Genomic DNA, 21,324 nt, shown 5'->3' with positions numbered 1-21,324 from the left:
GTGGAAATCTTGCGTACAGACGTATGACACAAGTGCCACCCAATCACCTGTACGAAGTCCGTGAGTTCCACGGAATGCTCCATTCTGCTTTCTTACGATGTCTAGTGACTACAGAGGTCGCTGATATGGAGCACCTGGCAGTAGGTGGCAGCACAATGCACCGAATATGAGAAACGTATGTTTTTGGTGGTCCGGATATTTTTGATCACATAGTGTACCTAGAATCCAATATTTTGATATTTAAAAAAAAGTTATTGGCTGTAGATACAGAAGGAAAAATGTATCGACAAAAACGAAGATAAAATGTTGTCTTAACGGCCTATAGAAAAATCGGCTGTATGTTGTAAATATATTTCAGGCTTTAGAGCTGTATGTTCACGTAGTGATTGATTATTATTGGATATACTGCACATCAACATGCTAGGAGCCTGTCAATCCCTCTTAGAGCAAGAACTGAAAGGAAAACGATGCACGTTAACGCCTGGTGACAACCACTTTGGTAACAATGGTAACTGCACGTAAGTGACACAGTAAAAGGTGTCCGATGAGTACGTCGTTCGGTTTCTTCACGTATCGCATTTGTCCCGGAACACTTCATGTCGACTTCCCTATTTTTTCATTTCTGCCGTCGCCAGCGATCTAGCAGTTGTGGCCTCAAAATCGCGTGGTGAAGCTAAATGTTGCAGCTTTTGTTGGTAGCGCAGAACGCCGAGCGCCGATTACGTCAGCATTTCCCCTCACACGTCTCCGACCACCGTTAAGACCAATCTTGTCATTTACATTTTTGCTAATCGTTTTCAGCAGCTGTTTTTGTAGAATACCAAAGAAATAGCACAATAGTTGCATTTGTTTTTCTTCACGTCGGAAATCTTGTGGTTTATTCCCACCGCCACCCGGCAGTGCAGTTTGAGTCCTTCTTCTTTTGTGCCACATATGTTTGCTTCATACAGTCAAAAAGAAAGACTGGAAGTGATGAAAGCTCAAAAAGTAGTGACACTCTTTCAAACAGTGGAAGTAAAATTACGTTTTACTACAATTGCAAATATTTATCGAAAACTGGGAGAAAAATACCATAAAATGGTATTGCCACTTCGAGGATCAGCACCGAAATTTATCGATGTCTACATCTACATCTACATTTATACTCCGCAAGCCACCCAAAGGTGTGTGGCGGAGGGCATTTTACGTGCCACTGTCATTACCTCCCTTTCCTGTTCCAGTCGCGTATGGTTCGCGGGAAGAACGACTGTCTGAAAGCCTCCGTGCGCGCTCTAATCTCTCTAATTTTACATTCGTGATCTCCTCGGGAGGTATAAGTAGGGGGAAGCAATATATTCGATACCTCATCCAGAAACGCACCCTCTCGAAACCTGGCGAGCAATCTACACCGCGATGCAGAGCGCCTCTCTTGCAGAGTCTGCCACTTGAGTTTATTAAACATCTCCGTAACGCTATCACGGTTACCAAATAACCCTGTGACGAAACGCGCCGCTCTTCTTTGGATCTTCTCTATCTCCTCCGTCAAACCGATCTGGTACGGATCCCACACTGATGAGCAATACTCAAGTATAGGTCGAACGAGAGTTTTGTAAGCCACCTCCTTTGTTGATGGACTACATTTTCTAAGCACTCTCCCAATGAATCTCAACCTGGTACCCGCCTTACCAACAATTAATTTTATATGATCATTCCACTTCAAATAGTTCCGCACGCATACTCCCAGATATTTTACAGAAGTAACTGCTACCAGTGTTTGTTCCGCTATCATATAATCGTACAATAAAGGATCCTTCTTTCTATGTATTCGCAATACATTACATTTGTCAAAGTTAAGGGACAGCTGCCACTCCCTGCACCAAGTGCCTATCCGCTGCAGATCTTCCTGCATTTCGCTACAATTTTCTAATGCTGCAACTTCTCTGTATACTACAGCATCATCCGCGAAAAGCCGCATGGAACTTCCGACACTATCTACTAGGTCAAAAAATATCGATATGTCGATGAATCGGTTCTTTATCAGTAGCCCTACCGGGCAGCTCTTGGATGTTCGGCGAACAGACTGGCCTGCGCATTCCCGCGACTTAAATCCAGTCGAGCACGGATGGGATGTGGTGGGGAGACCCTTCACCAACCTGGCGGCCAGTATGCGAGCGGGTTGCAGAACATGTATTGCTCGCCGTGGTGATAACGAAGCACTTTAAATCAGTTAATAAAAGCGAGGCCTCCGGTCCATGTCGTATACCAGTCATATTCTTTTCAGAGTACGCTGATAGAATAGCTTCATACTTAGCACTCGCCCGTCGAAAAATCCTACCTAAAGGCTGCAACGTTCAATAAGTCACACCAATACCCGGGAAAGGAAGTAGGAGTAATCTTCTGAATTCCAGAGCCGTATCGCTAACGTCGATTTACAGTAGGATTATTGAACATATACTGTGTTCGAACGTTATAGGTTACCTCGAAGAAACCGATTTATTCACACATAGCAAGGAATCAAAAAACATCGTTTTTATGAAGCTCAATTAGTTCCTCATACTCACGAATTAGTGACTTTTGACGCCGTTCCTCAAAAGCGACTTGTAACTAAACTGCGTGCCTCCGGAGTATCCCCTCAGTTGTGCGACTGGATTCGTGATTTCCTGTGAGGAGGGTCACAGTTCGTAGTAATTAGCGGAAAGTCATCGAGTAAAACAGAAGCTCAAAAAGTAGTGACACTCTTTCAAACAGTGGAAGTAAAACTATGTTCTACTACAATTACAAATATTTATCGAAAACTGGGAGATATCGAAATAGACCACAGAGGGATAGAGAAACAATTAAAATCGCTCAAAAGAGGAAAGGCCTCTGGACCTGATGGGATACCAGTTCAATTTTACACAGAGTACGCGAAGGAACTTGCCCCCCTTCTTGCAGCGGTGTACCGTAGGTCTCTAGAAGAGCGTAGCGTTCCAAAGGATTGGAAAAGGGCACAGGTCATCCCCGTTTTCAAGAAGGGACGTCGAGCAGATGTGCAGAACTATAGACCTATACCTCTAACGTCGATCAGTTGTAGAATTTTGAAACACGTATTCGAGTATAATGACTTTTCTGGAGACTAGAAATCTACTCTGTAGGAATCAGCATGAATTTCGAAAAAGACGGTCATGTGAAACCCAGCTCGCGCTATTCGTCCACGAGACTCTGAGGGCCATAGATACGGGTTCACAGGTAGATGCCGTGTTTCTTGACTTCCGCAAGGCGTTCGATACAGTTCCCCACAGTCGTTTAATGAACAAAGTAAGAGCATATGGGCTACCAGACCAATTGTGTGATTGGATTGAGGAGTTCCTAGATAACAGGACGCAGCATGTCATTCTCAATGGAGAGAAGTCTTCCGAAGTAAGAGCGATTTCAGGTGAGCCGCAGGGGAGTGTCATAGGACCGTTGCTATTCACAATATACATAAATGACCTTGTGGATGACATCGGAAGTTCACTGAGGCTTTTTGCGGATGATGCTGTGGTGTATCGAGAGGTTGTAACAATGGAAAATTGTACTGAAATGCAGGAGGATCTGCAGCGAATTGTCGCATGGTGGAGGGAATGGCAATTGAATCTCAATGTAGACAAGTGTAATGTGCTGCGAATACACAGAAAGATAGATCCTTTATCATTTAGCTACAAAATAGCAGGTCAGCAACTGGAAGCAGTTAACACCATAAATTATCTGGGAGTACGCATTAGGAGTGATTTAAAATGGAATGATCATATAATGTTGATCGTCGGTAAAGGAGATGCCAGACTGAGATTCATTGGAAGAATCCTAAGGAAATGCGATCCGAAAACAAAGGAAGTAGGTTACAGTACGCTTGTTCGTCCACTGCTTGAATACTGCTCAGCAGTGTGGGATCCGTACCAGATAGGGTTGATAGAAGATATAGAGAAGATCCAACGGAGAGCAGCGCGCTTCGTTACAGGAGCATTTAGTAATCGCGAAAGCGTTACGGAGATGATAGATAAACTCCAGTGGAAGACTCTGCAGGAGAGACGCTCAATAGCTCGGTACGGGCTTTTGTCAAAGTTTCGAGAACATATCTTCACCGAAGAGTCAAGCAGTATAGTGCTCCCTCCTACGTATATCTCGCGAAGAGACCATGAGGATAAAATCAGAGAGATTAGAGCCCACACAGAGGCATACCGACAATCCTTCTTTCCACGAACAATACGAGAATGGAATAGAAGGGAGAACCGATAGAGGTACTCAAGGTACCCTCCGCCACACACCGTCAGGTGGCTTGCGGAGTATGGATGTAGCTGTAGATGTAGAAGTAATATCTGGCGTTCCCAAAGGAAGTGTTATAGCCGCACTTCTGTTTCTGGTCTACATAAGCGATTTAGGTGGCAATCTGAGCAGATCGTTTGAGATGACACTGTCAGTTACCGTCTTATAAAGTCATCAGTTGAACAAAGCAAATTGAAAAACGATTTCGACAAGATATCTATACGGTATGGAAAGTGGCAACTGACTCTAAATAATGAAGAGTCATTCACATGAGTACCGAAAAGAATCAGGCAAATTTCGCCTACGTGATAAAACATACAAATGTAAAGGCTGTAAATTCAACTAAACACTTAGGGATTACAGTTACGAATAACTTAAACTGACACGATCGCATCGAAAATGTTGTGGGGGAAGTAAACGAAAGACTGCAGTTTACTGGCAGAAAATGCAACAGGTCTGCTAAAGAGACTGCTTATACTATGCTTGTCCGCCCTCTTCTGGAGTATTGCTATGCTGCGTGGGATCCGCAACAGACTGGATTGACGGACGACATCGAAAAAGTTCAAAGAAGGGCAGCTCGTTTTGTATTATCACTTAGTAGGGTAGAGAATGGTACGGCCATGTACGCGAACTGCGGTAGGGATCATTAAAGCAAAGACGATTTTCGTTGCTACATGACGTCCTCATGAAATTACAATCAGCAACTTTGTGTTCGGAGTGTGAAAACATTTTGTTGGTGCTCACCTACATATGGAGGAACTATCATCATAATAAAATAAGGGAAATCAGAGCTCGCATGGAAAAATTTAGGTGCTCTGTTTTCCCTCGCACTGTTCGAGTGTGGAACCGTAGAGAAATAGCTAAAGGTGGTTCGGTGAATCACTGCCAGAGACTTGATTGTGAATTATAGAGTAATCGTGTAGAAGTAGATGTAGATATTACATATCTTGCCTTTTGTAATCATAACTCACATTGACTCCAATGTAATTATTGTTTCTGAATAAATGTATCACTTCTGTTCGCTTCACTGAGTATGCCTTTCAATTACCTTCTACACTATACTGTAGATGTTCTTTCTATTATGTTCCAAATTTCTTCGAGTTGCGTTACTTGGCTGTGAGACATCATGCGAATGAATTTCCGTTCTGAAGTTTTGCACACCAGTGAATGTCGCATCAAGTACTACCAGGAGAAAAAACGAGTATGTCAAACCTTCGTAGCGCAGGCCACTGTTACGGAATGAGAGACCCGTTGGATACTGTTTGCATCTTAACAGTTGTTTCCAGCCACTTTGCTCTTCAGTTTTAGAACATTTCGCACATATTTTTGTGATAAGTGTGATATCAAAACTAACAAGCGTTATGTTTCTGCACTCGTATTTTCACGACCATCCAAATGCTGTTAAAAAGCGTATTGTTCCACTAAAGAAAAACATACTTGATTCAGTATTTTACCTGGTACAAGACTTACGTGAACCACACGGACTATCTACGTAAATCATATACCTAAAATCTGGTTCCAATGTCTTGAAAGGTTCTCAGAATGAAAGATGTGTAAGTTTCAAGTCATTTATCGTGTATGTATCATTGAGAAATGATATTAAGAACAAATTAATGCGATCCATGGGTTCTTATTGTGGTGTCACCGCCAGACACCACACTTGCTAGGTGGTAGCTTAAATCGGCCGCGGTCCATTTAGTACATGTCGGACCCACGTGTCGCCACTGTGTGATCGCAGACCGAGCGCCACCACAAGGCAGGTCTCGAGATACGGACTAGCACTCGACCCCAGTTGTACGACGACTTTGCTAGCGACTACACTGACGAAGCCTTTCTCTCATTTGCCGAGAGACAGTTGGAATAGCCTTCAGCTAAGTCCATGGCTACGACCTAGCAAGGCGCCATTAGCCTTACATAGTTTGATAGTTATTGTATGAAATGTCTCATCAAGAACGATGTATACAACAAGGATTAAAAGTTAAGTAATAGCAGCTACGTACTTTTCTTTATAACATTAATAAGTATCCTGTTTCATACCTCTATCTAGCCTACTTGAGATTATGCGTGCCTTTCGGCTACTTCAGTGTGGCGTTGCTATCTTGTTACGCCACAACACTTATAACACAGAATCAGTTACTAATTTGCTTTAAGAAGCTGGTAGTTCAGGAAAGTGGTCTCATAGAAAAGTATTTATAAGTGAAAATAGGAATTAAAAAAATAAGGTAATGAGAGAAGAAGGAAAAAAGGAGAAATAAAAAATAAAAATAAACCCGCACATTTATAAAGTAAAGAAGAGTTTTTATTATTTGAGCTATTAACTGTCACAGCAGTCAGGGGAAGGAACTGACTGCCAAGTACACACACATGACTTGGCAGTTATTTTGCGGACTAGGCTCGCTGAATGCCACTTGGATCGGCAAAGATAGTGAATGGATTGTCAGGACAGTGGATTGATATCAGTCTGTGGGATTTAGTAGTGGTAACCGCCATAGTAGCCGAGTCCGTGGTAGCCGAGGCCGCTGTATCCCAGACCGCGGTAGCCGAGACCGTAGTAGCCGGCAGCGTATCCAGGGTAGCCGTATCCGTATCCACCGTAGAGTCCAGAAGAGTAGGCCAGGGGGGCGGAATAGCCGAGGCCGGTGGCGTAGGCCAGGCCGCGCTTCTCCTTGGGGGCGGACTCCTCAGCGGCGAAGACGGCGGCGAACAGGCACAGGGCCAGGACCTGCAAAGTGGGGAACGTTATTTTAGGACTACAGACTCAGGAAAAATTACATTACCTTATGAAGCTGACGAGGATTTCAATTGGTCTGGCTGTGCATGAAAGAGAGCATATTTTTGAATCTGTACATGGAAAATCGAATAATGTCCACAGGGTTTAATACTTGGGCTCACATTATCAATCATTACTGAGCTGCTATTATTTTATATTATGATAGATGATATATACAGGGTGACAAACATTGAACTATATGAAAAAAGGTAAATTAATTACAAACTACAACGTGCACACACTTTATTAAACATGCAAACCTCACTGCAGATATTTGGATAAAGGTAATGACATGTTCGATATGCCTGCCATCATTGACGATGATGTGAAGCAAACGAATAGCGAATTTCTGCATGACCCGCTGAAGTGTCGGAACATCGATGCTGTCGATGACCTCCTGAATGGCTGATTTCAGCTCAGCAGTGTTTTTGGGGTTATTGATGTAACCTTGTCTTTAATATAGCTCCACAAAAAGGAGTCGCATGTGTTCAGGTCCGGAGAATATGGCGGCCAATCCAGACCTAGGCCGGTGGCCTCTGGGTACCCCAGAGCCAGAATGCAGTCCCCAAAGTACTCCTCCACGTTATCGAACACTTTCATGCTTTGATGGGTTCAAGTTCCTTGTTGCATGAACCACATCTTGTCGAAATCAGTGTCACTTTCGATAATAGGGATGAAATAATCTTCCAAAACCTTCATGTACCATTCGGTAGTCACTGTGACATCATGGAATGTAGCACAGATTATTCCGTGACTAGACAGTGCACACCACACAGTCACCTATTGAGAGTGAAGAGGCTTCTCGATCGCGATATGCCTATTCTCAGTCACCCAAATGCCCCAATTTTGCTTATTGACGAAACGATCCAAATGAAAGTGGGCTTTGTCGCTAAACCGCACCATACGGCACCTACTAATTCCCATTAAGGCCTGCAACCAACCGTGCGTTTCTAACGCAAACCGTTCAGAAGTTATGACGATTTTATTTCGTATAGTTCCATAACTATCACCCTGTAATTACATTTTGTTTGTCCCTGTACAGCTGCTACATTTAATATTATCTGTTTGACTACAACAGGAGGAAAATTAACGTTCTCCATTTGCTTAGGGTCTGCTGTGTTTCTTGATTTGGGAAAGATGTGTCTGTTTTAACACTGAGGCTGGATACCCTTTCTGTCACCATTGCTATCAATTAACGTAGGGGAGGAATTTGATCTGCATCATCTATCTGTGAATCGTGTAAACTTCGTCTCGTGCATTATCATGTTTTAATATTTCTATATCATATATTCTGAGATACACATTGTGAATCAATCTAATATTGGCCTAAAATATGTTGAAACATCACCTAAAACCACACTCAAGCTGGATATTGTGCCAGAGTAGCAATCGTTAATTTTCCACACAGATCAAATCCACATCTGGGTCACCTATTTGAATCAAAAATAGTGCACTGCATGTTAAGTTATATGAGAAGTCATATTAATCTGTAACTGAAGAAATATAATGTACACCTCTTATCAACGATACTAATATTTATTGTATACTGTTTGTCAGAAAACAAAAGGAAAAGAAACTGTCTAAAGAAATTTTCTACGACATCCCACATACAAGTTAGTGTTTCCTTAAACAGCAACCAAAAACTTTTATAACCCCAATGTTGTAATGGAATTAATAATTTGGCACTACATTTTTCAAAATAAGTCTCACGAAAACTCTTGCATTTGTGCTTTCACTACGACCAAGTACAATAAAGCTGATGGTAGCATGCTCCATAACACCCTTTATTCCGGTCAGTGCTAGTGTAATAGTATTTAGGAGTGCTTATGTGGATACATGCACTGGCAGACTGAATTTATAGCCAAGTTCTAAGACAAACTGATGTTCTTAATCAGTAAGTGTGCTGTCCAAAAAGGTTTCTGCTTTAAATATACGAACACGAATTATTTATTTTATTTATTCTGTATCTTGACTGCTCTTCAATTTTTCGCTTTCACTGTTCCTCCCAGCGTCAGTTTGACTTTTTCTGGATCTATTAGAACACACGTTGTTCGACTTTAACATTGTCTAATTTCATAAACACGGATACGAATAATACACCTACTGTGTCCTTGTAGCAACTCGTTCAATTACTCTCCTACCTATTTGTAACACTGCTGACACTTGCTGGGATATTTCCTGATGACGATGTTACTGTCATACTATATTCGCATGACCAGCAGTCTCTATTATCTTTTCAGTTAGATTCAGTAATTTCTACTACCCAATTTTCCATTCCTCTACAGTAATTTCCAAGATTTTGTGCTCTGATTCCTCGGAAATCGTTATATTTCATCCTCATCTTTGCAATCGTAGTCTGAACGCTTTTTATCTGGAGATCCAGATGGGGATCTGATCCACCATTTTTCCTCTATAGGATAAATTCGTTTTACGTGGTGCCTCCTTTAAGACAAGTGTTAAGATGATTCCCTCAAAAAGTATATGACATAGTTCCTTCGACATTTCTGTCACAACTAAGCTTGTGTTCCACTTGTAACGATTTCAAAGGAACGCCAGCTCTAACCTCTCATCCTTCCTATTGGTCCCAACATCGCCATGTCAGTGAAAATTAGTTACTCTCAGACTTTTATGTTCAGAATGGTTCAACTGGCTCTGACCACTATGGGACTTAACATCCGAGGTCATCAGTCTCCTATAACTTAGAACTACTTAAACCTAACTAACCTAAGGACATCACACACATCCATGCCTGAGACAGGATTCGAACCGGCGACCGTAGCAGCAGCGCAGTTCCTGACTGAAGCGCCTAGAACCGCTCGGCCACACCGGCCGGCAGACTTTTAGGGACAATTGTCCCACCGAAGGGTAAGAATGTGACATGAACATCCGTGTGCCCCCACAGTCCTTTTTAAAACTGAGTGTTATTTAGTTCCCAGTGTCTGCTACCTTTCATGCCTTGTCGCAATCTGACCTCATACGTTTGGATCAATAAATAGTAAACAAGTTAAAACCGTTGTATCTATGTGAGACTTTCCGGCGAGACCCTGAAAACTGGATAGATTTTTGCTCAAGCGTTATGAGAGTTCAGCATCGCGTTTGACGTACAAAGATTATCGTCTAAATACCTGTTGGTCTGTCACTTACCACGTATTTCATCATGGTTGATGGTTGTTGGGGGTGAACTGCCTCTTCTGAGATGAAGACTGCGTGCGAATGCTGAAGACTCTGTCCAGACGCCGAGTATATATAGGCGGTTCCAGAACGGAAGGTGTGGCGGTGGATGAAGGTCGACTGGACTGACTCCAGTGGCGAGCGATTTGGAAGAGTGGAGCACGAGGGGGGGACGGAGGTAACAGCTGGGAGGAATGGTCAGCGAGGACAGGTTTCGGTCGAGTCTCGCCACGCCACGCCACGCCACGTAACAGCTCCTCCCTCCACGCACCACGCCTTGTGGCCGCAACACGTGAGAGCGTACGCTGAACAGGTAGTTCAAGGTGGACTGACTCCGCCGTAAGCGGGAAACGGAAAGGGACAAACAGTTTTGTCTAGATAACTGTCTTGCATGATGTAGCACTCTTCTCCAGATCGGATACGTAATCATACATTTCCACTGAGTTTTGGAGTCTCCCGAGAAAGAGAAAAAGAAATCGAGACTGAGGCAGTTCTACTATATTCTAAATGGCTAACTGGAAGATTCTCAACCCACAGTTCGTGAGCTATCGTCAAATTTAGACGCTTATCTCAGGTGAACCAGCACAAATAGAGGCCTAACTTGGAAATCCCCCGACAATAACTAATGACAGGGGCCCTCAGATATGTGTCTGACTGCGAAATGAGATCTTCAACAAAAAAACAAAAAAAAAACCTCCGACACAAATCTATCTAAAAATAAGTAAGGACCAAGTGTCACGTGGCAGTCTACATAAATAAAAATCAATTGCCTCATGTATGAAAGATCAATGTGGTGCTACAGAAGAATGCTGAAGATTAGATGGGTAGATCACATAATTAATGTGGAGGTATTGAATAGAATTGGGGAGAAGAGGAGTTTGTGGCACAACTTGACTAGAAGAAGGGATCGGTTGGTAGGACATGTTCTGAGGCATCAAGGGATCACCAATTTAGTACTGGAGGGCAACGTAGAGGGTAAAAATCGTAGAGGGAGACCAAGAGATGAATACACTAAGCAGATTCAGAAGGATGTAGGCTGCAGTAGGTAATGGGAGATGAAGAAGCTTGCACAGGATAGAGCAGCAAGGAGAGCTGCATCAAACCAGTCTCAGGACCACAACAACAACAACAACATGAAAGATCATCACCTGAGAACGGCTTGACCGACTTGGTTCTCCTTTTTTTTGTTTTGTTCGATATTGGCAGGTAAAGGTCTGTATGAAAGAAAAGTTTACGGAAATCCAACGGAAAAGTCGTAAATTAACACATTAGCGCATGTATGAAATAGAATCACTTAAGAACAGCTCGACAAATTTGGTTGATGCTTGTCTTTCTGTGTTCGTAAGTGTCAGGACTAGGTTTGCAGGAAAGAAAATGTTTGGAAAACTCTGAAATTAAAATCAACTGTGGAAGATCATCACTTGAGCACTGCTCGACCGATTTGGTTAATTTTTTGTGTTGTGTTCGTCATTGTAGATGATAGTGGTATTACGGTAGGAAAACGAAAATAAAAAAAGTTGCTTTCAGTTTGAATGTTCTCCTGTCACATGTTTTCGTAACAAAAAAAATAAAAAATAAAAAAAAATACTCCACATCGGACACGTAATGATACATTTCCACTGAGTTTCAGAGTCTATCGAAAAAAAAAAAAAAGTGAAATCGCGACTGTTGCGACACTCTAATATTCGGATGGACATAGGCAGATAGGCCTCATGTCTTTTTAGTACATGTGCAAATATACGTAATATATTAACGGGGAAACGTTGTTACCACATATCTCAAAAAGTTGTTGACAGAGTTACTTCCAATTTTTACATAATACTCTAATGAACATTCAGACGGACGTAGACTGTATATTTTTTTAAATATGAGCACCTTTTTTTTATCTTCGCTACTTTCAAACATAACTCTTCTAATGAACAAATAATGCTCAGGGGTGTATCATAATACATGCATACCTTAAGAGCTTCGAGCAATTTTTCATCTTCGATACTGTGAAACAAATCTCTTCTACTGCAAGCTCTTTGCTTTCCATATTTTGGAAAGTGACAGTGTGGACCAAAATAAGAAAAAAATGTCCAGTAAACATGTGCTCTACTATGTCTGCCTTAAAAGTTATGAGCATTTGTTCATTAGAAGAGTTATGTTTGAAAGACGCGAAGGAAAAAAGTGCTCATATTACAAAAATATACAGTCTAAATCCGTCTGAATGTTCATTAGAGTATCATGTAAAAACTGGAAGTAAATCGGTTAACAACTTTTTGAGATATGTGGTAACAACGTTTCCTTCTTAATATATTACGTATATTTGCACATATTACATGTACTACAAAGACATGAGGCCTATCTGCCTATGTCCATCCGAATATTAGAGTGTCGCAACAGTCGCGATTTCACTTTTTTTTCCGATAGACTCAAACTCAGTGGAGATTTTTTTTTGTTATTAAAGCATGTGACAAGAGAACATTCAAACCGAAAGCAACTTTTTTATTTTCGTTTTCCTACCGAAAATACCATTATCATCTACAATTACGAACACAACACAAAAAATCAACCAAATCGGTCGAGCTGTGCTCAAGTGATGATCTTCCACAGTTCATTCTAATTTCAGAGTTTTCCAAACATTTTCTTTCCTGCAAACCTTGTCCTGACAATTACGAACACAGAAAGGCAAAAATCAACCAAATTTGTCGAGCTGTTCTTAAGTGATGATATTTCATACATGCGCTAACTGGTGTTAATTTACGATTTTTGCGTTGGATTTCCGTATCTATATACGGGGAAATATATATATATATATATATATATATATATATATATATATATATATATATATATAATTTCAGAATATACAAAGGAAAACCATCAAGACAACTGAAAAACCTAAGGCTTTCTGGCTCAGGATTTGCAGTACACAGGTCTATCACGGACAGCATAATCGACTTTTCGTCACCAAATGAAAGAATCAGCACCATCACAGTGAAATCAGCCAACAAATCCTACACAATAATCAACGTACATGCACCGACTAATGACTACAACAGGAAAAACTCGAACGAAACTGATGACTTCTGGGCGACAATGGAAGAAACTATCAGAAAAATTCCTGCACATAGAGTCAAAATAATACTGGGAGACTTCAACGCTAAACTCGGAAAAGAAAAGATATACAGACATACCACAGGAAAACATACTCCACACAAGGACACAAACAAAAACGGAAAAACACCTGACGACCTCACCATTAGGTCAACAAAATTCAAGAAACCAACACGGAAACTTATCACATGGAAATTTCCCAGCGGAAAGCAAGAACTACAAATCGACCACGTAATAGTCCAGGAGGAGTCACAAAAAGAAATTTTGAACATAGACACACGTAAAGGCTACTTCGACTCAGACCACCACCTACTACAGATCAGGATTCGTCTTTTTCCCAAGAAAACGCTCCAGAAGAACAAAATTGTTAAGACAAGATCCAGAATACTTTACTTTAAACCAGACACAAATATTAGACAAAATTAAAATGGAGAAAACGACAGACTAGATACAACTTTTAGGAAGAATCCGAGAGCCCATGAAACTAGCACAAGCACCACGCACAAGGAAACACCGTTGGTGGAACCACACATGTGGCCAAGCTATTAATTAGCGAATCAATGCATGGAAAAAATTTAGTAACCATAAATCCCAAGAGAATTGGATGAACTTCCTGAAAACACAAAAGCAATCAAGCAAAATCATCTGCAGTGAAAAACGACAGTATGATAGACGGCGACTGACGGAGATCAAATCGGACTTCATGAAGAACAATACAAGAAACTGCTACAGAACGTTCAGAGAAAATATGACTGGACATCAACCACCCAGCTTGTGCTTCAGAAGACCGGATGGAACCCTAGATACCAACACCAAAAACAATTGTGACGTTCTGGCAAAGTACTTTGCAAAACTGCTCAACACGGATCCCCTATGGAAGAAATGACGACAGAAACGAGCACGTACAATCCAGATAGTGAACCTCCAACTCTAGAAGAAGTTAAAGAAATAATCAAGTCACTCAAGAATCGTAGAGCACCAGGAGAAGACGGCATCATCGCGGAAATCTGGAAGTTACAAGACCCAGAACTCACCAAAGACATCCATAGGATCGTGGAAGATATCTGGAAGACCATGAAAATTTCTGACGACTGGAAAACTGCCCTGATACACCCACTACACAAAAAAGGTGACAAGACTGACCCGAGCAACTACAGAGGAATATCCCTACTACCGGTCACATACAAGATTCTCTCTAAAGCTTTACTAAACAGACTAGAAGGCCAGACCGACCACTTGATTGGGGATACCAAGCAGGCTTCCGTAAAGGGTGGTCTTGTGCGGAACAAATTTGGAACCTGAAAATGATTTTACAACACAAACAGAACCTGATCATTACCCTTGTCGACTTCAAAAAGGCGTACGACTCTATCGACCGGAAAACTCTCTTCAAAATTCTAGCAGAATACAAAGTAGACAACAAAACACGGGCTATCATAGAGCAAACTTTAACCAACACGACCTCCAAAGTAAAGTTCTGTGGGGAACTATCAGAGGCCTTTGAAATTCGCACAGGTGTCCGACAAGGCGATGGCCTCTCACCTCTCCTTTTCAATCTGGTGTTAGATAAGGTCATAAAAGAATGGGAAACATCACAACAGGGGATAACCTTAGGAAACCTACAGATTAAACGCCTGGCTTTTGCATACGATTTGGCGATTGTCACGAAAGGTATAAAAGAAACAAAAGACGCTATTGAAAAGCTACACGAAATCGCTTCCAAAACTAGACTACAGATCTCTTACGAAAAGACACAGTTTATGAGAACAAAGAAACTCTTATCTCTGAACACAAAGTATGGCACGATTTACAATACGGCAAACTTCAAATACCTCGGTGAAACACTACAAATGAGTGGAAACAATAGAGACTCAAACGAAGAAAGAAAAACTAAACTGGACAAGGCATACAAAGTAGTGTGGAATCATTACAACAAGAAGTCTATCTCACAAAAAGCCAAATTACGCCACTACGACACGGTGGTGCTCCCCGAGGCACTATATGCAGCAGAGACCGCACTAATCCTAGGGCAGACACGTATCAGACAACTAGAAAAAGTAGAACGGAAAATACTTAGGAAAATATCTGGCGCAACTAACATCAATGAAATATGGATCAAGAAACTTACAGAGGAACTATACAAACATACGGAGACAATCACAGAAAAGATTAGAAAACGCAGACCACAATTCTATGGACACCTATACAGAATGCCATCACACAGACTGACCAAACAGATCTTTGACTGGGTAACTACTAGAAACAACAAATGGGTGGAAGAGGTAAAAAACGACCTGAACCAACTCAACATAACAGCAGACGCAATAAACGACAGAATAAAATTCAGAAACATCATTAAGGAAAGTAAACTACATGAGATACAATGTGACAAACGAACAGGCGTAAAATGGATCGAAGAACGCAAGCAAGACCACAACCGGAAGATGAAAGAAATATGGGCAACCAAAAAGGCAATCAAGATGAAGCCGAAGACACAAAGCCGACAAGAAGCATGGACAGAGACCGGAAACAGAAACACAGCGAGGGAATGGAAGTTTGGGCAACAAGGAAGGCAGCAAAAGGAACTGGTCATGTAGTTTAGTCCACATGCGCTCTTTAAGGGGAAAACACCAATTATCTATATATATATATATATATATATATATATATATATATATAGCGTGAGTCACCTAACATTACCGCTGGTTATATTTCGTAAACATCAAATACTGACGAATCGATTCCACACACCGAACGTGAGGAGAGGGGCTAGTGTAATTTGTTAATACAAACCATAAAAAAAAAAATGCACGGAAGTATGTTTTTTAACGCAAACCTACGTTTTTTTAAATGGAACCCCGTTAGTTTTGTTAGCATATCTGAACATATGAACAAATACGTAATCAGTGCCGTTTGTTGCATTGTAAAATGTTAATTACATCCGGAGATATTGTAACCTAAAGTTGACGCTTGAGTACCACTCCTCCGCTGTTCGATCGTGTGTATCGGAGAGCACCGAATTACATAGGGATCCAGAGGGAACGGTGATGGACCTTAGGGACAGAAGAGACTGGAGTAGCACATTACGTCCATATGCCAACACCTTTTTATTGGTCTTTTTCACTGACGCACATGTACATTACCATGAGGCGTGAGGTACACGTACACACGTGGTTTCCGTTTTCAATTACGGAGTGGGATAGAGTGTGTCCCGACATGTCAGGCCAATAGATGTTCAATGTGGTGGCCATCATTTGCTGCACACAATTGCAATCTCTGGCGTAATGAATGTCGTACACGCCGCACTACATCTGGTGTAATGGCGCCGCAGGCTGCCACAATACGTTGTTTCATATCCTCTGGGGTCGAAGGCACATCACGGTACACATTCTCCTTTAACGTACCCCACAGAAAGAAGTCCAGAGGTGTAACATCAGGAGAACGGGCTGGCCAATTTATGCGTCCTCCACGTCCTATGAAACGCCCGTCGAGCATCCTGTCAAGGGTCAGCCTTGTGTTAATTGCGGAATGTGCCGGTGCACTATCATGCTGATACCACATACGTCGACGCGTTTCCAGTGGGACATTTTCGAGCAACGTTGGCAGATCATTCTGTAGAAACGCGATGTGTGTTGCAGCTGTTTGGGCCCCTTGTAACGGAACATATTAAAGGCTTTACTTTACCGAAATATGCGATGCCCTCCAAATTCAACCAGTTTAAAGAGTATTTATGATTATAGTAAAGTTATTGTGTATGTTACCAATGATTGCATAACATGTCTCCATAAACAGTCAATCCATTAAATTATACTGAACAACTGACCCACACAAAAGCTAATATCACTTGATCACTGATACAGCAAATGTCATCATGTAAAAACACTACGTTCATCTTAAATAATTAATATGAAGTACGAAAAATAGTGACCAACTGACGTATTTTGGATCTCCTTAAATAAAAATCACCCAGTGAAACCTATTTGTTCACTAGGACTGTATTCACTCAGTATTCACGTAATCACTCCTATTTTAGACGAAAACTAATGTAATTCTTAATAATTCATGTTATTTACTTATTTATGCAAATTAGAGAAGTCAATTGACAAACTTCTTTCTGTACCAAAGAATTATTCTGTCAAGTCAAAAAATCTGTCTGTCATTTTAATAACATGTTAAATTATGTCATTCGATGTAAATTAATAACTTTTCTGCACAAATTATGATAACAGATGTACATGTGACTTATAAACTATATCTCTTTTTAGTAGTTCTTTGACAAGGTTATAAATACAAGCAGCAAGAAGGGTCGGGAGGGCAGTCGGACTGTCACTTTGGTTAAGTGTGTAGTATGTGCGTTATTGTTCGAGGTGGATAAACAATGCAAAAACATGTAAAAGAAGTACTACTTTGTGTTGTGTCATTGTCTTTGGTGGACAGTGAAGTTAAGATGGCCACCAGAGTAATAAATATCTGAAGTTTAAATATTTGTTGGTTTCTCTCGTTATTTATCATCAAAAGCACATCATAAACACGGAACCTCATCTTTTTACCCCTAGAAAACCATATTTAGAGCCAGCATCAACATCGAGACACCGCAGCGATCCAGCAAGCAGCAGCGATTACCACAATGCATTTTAATGACGCCAACCTAACATCAAGTGCTAACAAGATCCGTAAATGGGAGTGAAATAGTGCAATTATAGCAATTAGCAATATCTACGACTAGGCGACCATTACACCCTGCAATGAAGTGAGGACCAATGAGGTGGTCGCCAATGATTCCGCACCATACATTTACAGTCCACGGTCGCTGTCGCTCTACCTGTCTGATCCAGCGAGGATTGTCCACGGACCAGTAATGCATGTTCCGTAGATTCACTACCCCGTGGTTTGTGAAACCCTCTTCATTGATAAACAGATAGAACTGCAACGAATTCTCTGTTTATGCCCATTGACAGAATTGCACTCGATGAGTAAAGTCATCACCATGTAATTGCTGATGTAGCGACACATGAAACGGGTGAAAGCGGTGACGATGCAGTATGCGCATGACACTACTTTGACTCAGTCCACCGGCTCTCGCAATGTCCCTTGTACTCATGTGTGGGTTCGTGCCAACAGCAGCCAACACACCAACTGCACCCGTTTCTCCTGTGACGGACCTGTTACGGACCCGTTTGCGTGCTACGACCATACCTGTTGCATACAGTTGGCGGTAGATGTTTTGCAATGTGCGGCACGTCCGGGAACCGTTCTGCATACACCCTGCAGGCTTCAGCTGCATTTCGTCGACACTCGCCATAGATGAGTATCATCTTCGCCTTTTCAGAGTTCGAATACACCATGGTCACAGTTCCTACCACACTACACTATCACAGACGTCAAGTAACACGGTGTACTACAGTTGGTCTGCGTGCGGAGACGAATGCAGAATAACAATAGCAGCAAGCGGTACATGCGGACACTGCGACAGCTAGACCAAACCACAACAGTGCACTACAGCCACACTCGTAAACACGGTCGTCATCGTAAACATATTCCTGCAGATGCTGCTCGCCGATCGTGGCACGTGTTTGTTACATCACGGAACTGAACGTCGGAGGTTTCAAGCGTCAACTTTAGGTTACAATATCTCCGGATGTAATTAACATTTTACAATGCAACAAACAGCACTGATTACGTATTTGTTTATATGTTCAGATGTGCTAACAAAACTAACGTGGTTCCATTTAAAAAAACGTAGGTTTGTGTTAAAAAACAAACTTCCGTGCATTTTTGTATGGTTTGTATTAAACAATTACACTAGCCCCTCTCCTCACGTTCGGTCTGTGTGTGTGTGTGTGTGTGTGTGTGTGTGTGTGTGTAGGGTGTATCATGATACATGCATACCTTCAGAGCTACGAGCAATTTTTCATCTTCGATACTGTGAAACAAATCTCTTCTTCTGCAAGCTCTTTGCTTTCCGTATTTTGGAAAGTGACACTGTGGACCAAAATAAGAAAAAATTGTCCAGTAAACATGTGCTCTACTATGTATGCCTTAAAAGTTATGAGCATTTGTTCATTAGAAGAGTTATGTTTGAAAGACGCGAAGGAAAAAAGTGCTCATATTACAAAAATATACAGTCTAAGTCCGTCTGAATGTTCATTAGAGTATCATGTAAAAACCGGAAGTAAATCGTTTAACAACTTTTTGAGATATGTGGTAACAACGTTTCCCCCATAATATATTACGTATATTTGCACATATTACATGTACTACAAAGACATGAGACCTATCTGCCTATTTCCATCCGAATATTAGAGTGTCGTAATGTAAGTAGGCTGTTTATGTTTTCTCTATGTAAGTAGGCTGTTTATGTTTTCTCTATGTAAGTAGGCTGTTTAGGTTTTTTATTGGTAACGCCACCTCTGTATGAAAATCACTGGCTGTGCTGTGTGCAGTCTGTGGCTGCTTTGCATTGTTGTAATACTCGCCATTGTAGTGTTGGGCAGCGGCAGCTGGATGCGAACAGCGCGTAGCGTTGCGCAGTTGGAGGTGAGCCGCCAGCAGTGGTGGATGTGGGGAGAGAGATGGCGGAGGTTTGTAATTTGTCATGAACTGATATATATATTATGACTTGTGATGATATCAAGGTAAATACATTGTTTGTTCTCTATTAATATCTTTCATTTGCTAACTATCCCTATGAGTAGTTAGTGCCTTCCGTAGTTAGAATCTTTTATTTAGCTGGCAGTAGTGGCACTCGCTGTATTGCAGTAGCTTTGTGAGGTAAGTGATTTGTGAAAGGTATAGTTTAATGTTAGTCAGGGCCATTCTTTCGTAGGGAATTTTGAAAGTCAGATTGCGTTGCGCTAACAAAATATTGTGTGTCAGTTTAAGCACAGTCGTGCATAATTTTTCAAAGGGGACGTTTCATATGTCGACCCTTAGCCTAGGATACCTCACTGGAATCTTCTGATTTTTTTCTTGTAGTTTGTGTAATTAGTGTAGATTTTGTTTATTGCTAGCGCGTAATTATAGAGAGAATTTCCTTTGTAGTTGCAGTCTTTCATTGTGGTACAGTAAAACAGTTGTAGCATGCATGCAGTTTTACACCAAGTATTTCTCAGCAGCGCGTGCAATTAACTAGATATTTTTTCAGTGTTATGTTAATGTGTTCTCTTATTTTTGCTCTTCAAATTGTGCTTTTCTGTGTTGTCGTGTGAAATATTGTGACAATAATGGCGTGTGAAAAACGTAATACTAGGCTCCAATGTAAACTGAGAAATGACAGTGAAGACGAAAGCAGTGTGTTAGCGCCGCAGAGTAATGAATTAACAGACATTCAAAGTAGTAATTTGGTAACTGTGCATAGGGAAATGGAGCGGGCGGCAAACAATGGCGTGGACAGTGAAACAATTAGTGAAGAGGGACGCATTATCGAACGATCGGTCGGCAACAGCTCGCCTCAGGAATCCGAAATGACAGGAAACAATCTCGCAAATACTGTAGATTCAGGTTTTGGTTCCTCACCGTTTTCTCAAATAAGTCAAGACACATTTTCTGCTTGTCAAAATGTGAATGTTGCCGGTGCAAATTCACTGCCGAAAAGCACTGAGGAACATGTTCCAGACACCAGTGCATTGTTATTACAATTAATACAGCAAATGGGACAAACACAGCAAAAGCTTCAAAAGTTAGACACAATGGAACAAAATCTTCGAAAGTTAGACACAGTGGAACAAAATCTCAAAAAGTTAGACACAGTGGAACAAAATCTTAAAAAGTTAGACTCATTGGAACAAACTCTTGAACAAACACGTGAAGACTTAACTACTGAGTTACATAACATTGAATCGAAATGTCAAAAAGTCTGAAATGACGTAAAAACACAAATTTGTGAGCATTTTCAACCTATTTTTTCGCGGCATGAAAATGCATTACAGAATCACGAAGCAGCCATAAAAGAACTGCAAATTATTGTTCATGAAAATCATGAGACCTTGCAAGCTAAATTTGACTCAGTTGCATCTACCGATTCG

The 21,324-nt window shown here is 41.2% G+C and overlaps 1 protein-coding gene across 3 annotated transcripts in view; it reads right to left on the bottom strand.

Annotated features, from left to right (window-relative positions):
* Nucleotides 1–6,537: 6,537 nt before the first annotated feature.
* The window catches only part of LOC126424935 (cuticle protein 6.4-like), a 245,477-nt gene continuing 230,690 nt past the window's right edge, over nt 6,538–21,324 (bottom strand). For 2 of the 3 annotated variants that reach the window (XM_050087783.1, XM_050087784.1), the window contains exon 2: nt 6,538–6,982. In XM_050087783.1, coding sequence (XP_049943740.1) covers nt 6,731–6,982 — 252 coding nt within the window. In that variant the 3' untranslated portion in view covers nt 6,538–6,730. Of the gene's footprint in view, nt 6,983–10,174; nt 10,331–21,324 lie in introns of those variants that run through there. The other variant, XM_050087782.1, reaches the window with a different exon arrangement.

Source organism: Schistocerca serialis, chromosome 10 (assembly GCF_023864345.2).
Source record: "Schistocerca serialis cubense isolate TAMUIC-IGC-003099 chromosome 10, iqSchSeri2.2, whole genome shotgun sequence".
Taxonomy (NCBI): Eukaryota; Metazoa; Arthropoda; class Insecta; order Orthoptera; family Acrididae; genus Schistocerca; species Schistocerca serialis.
Note: the sequence above shows the minus strand (reverse complement) of the source record. Positions and strands in the feature narration are given on the sequence as shown.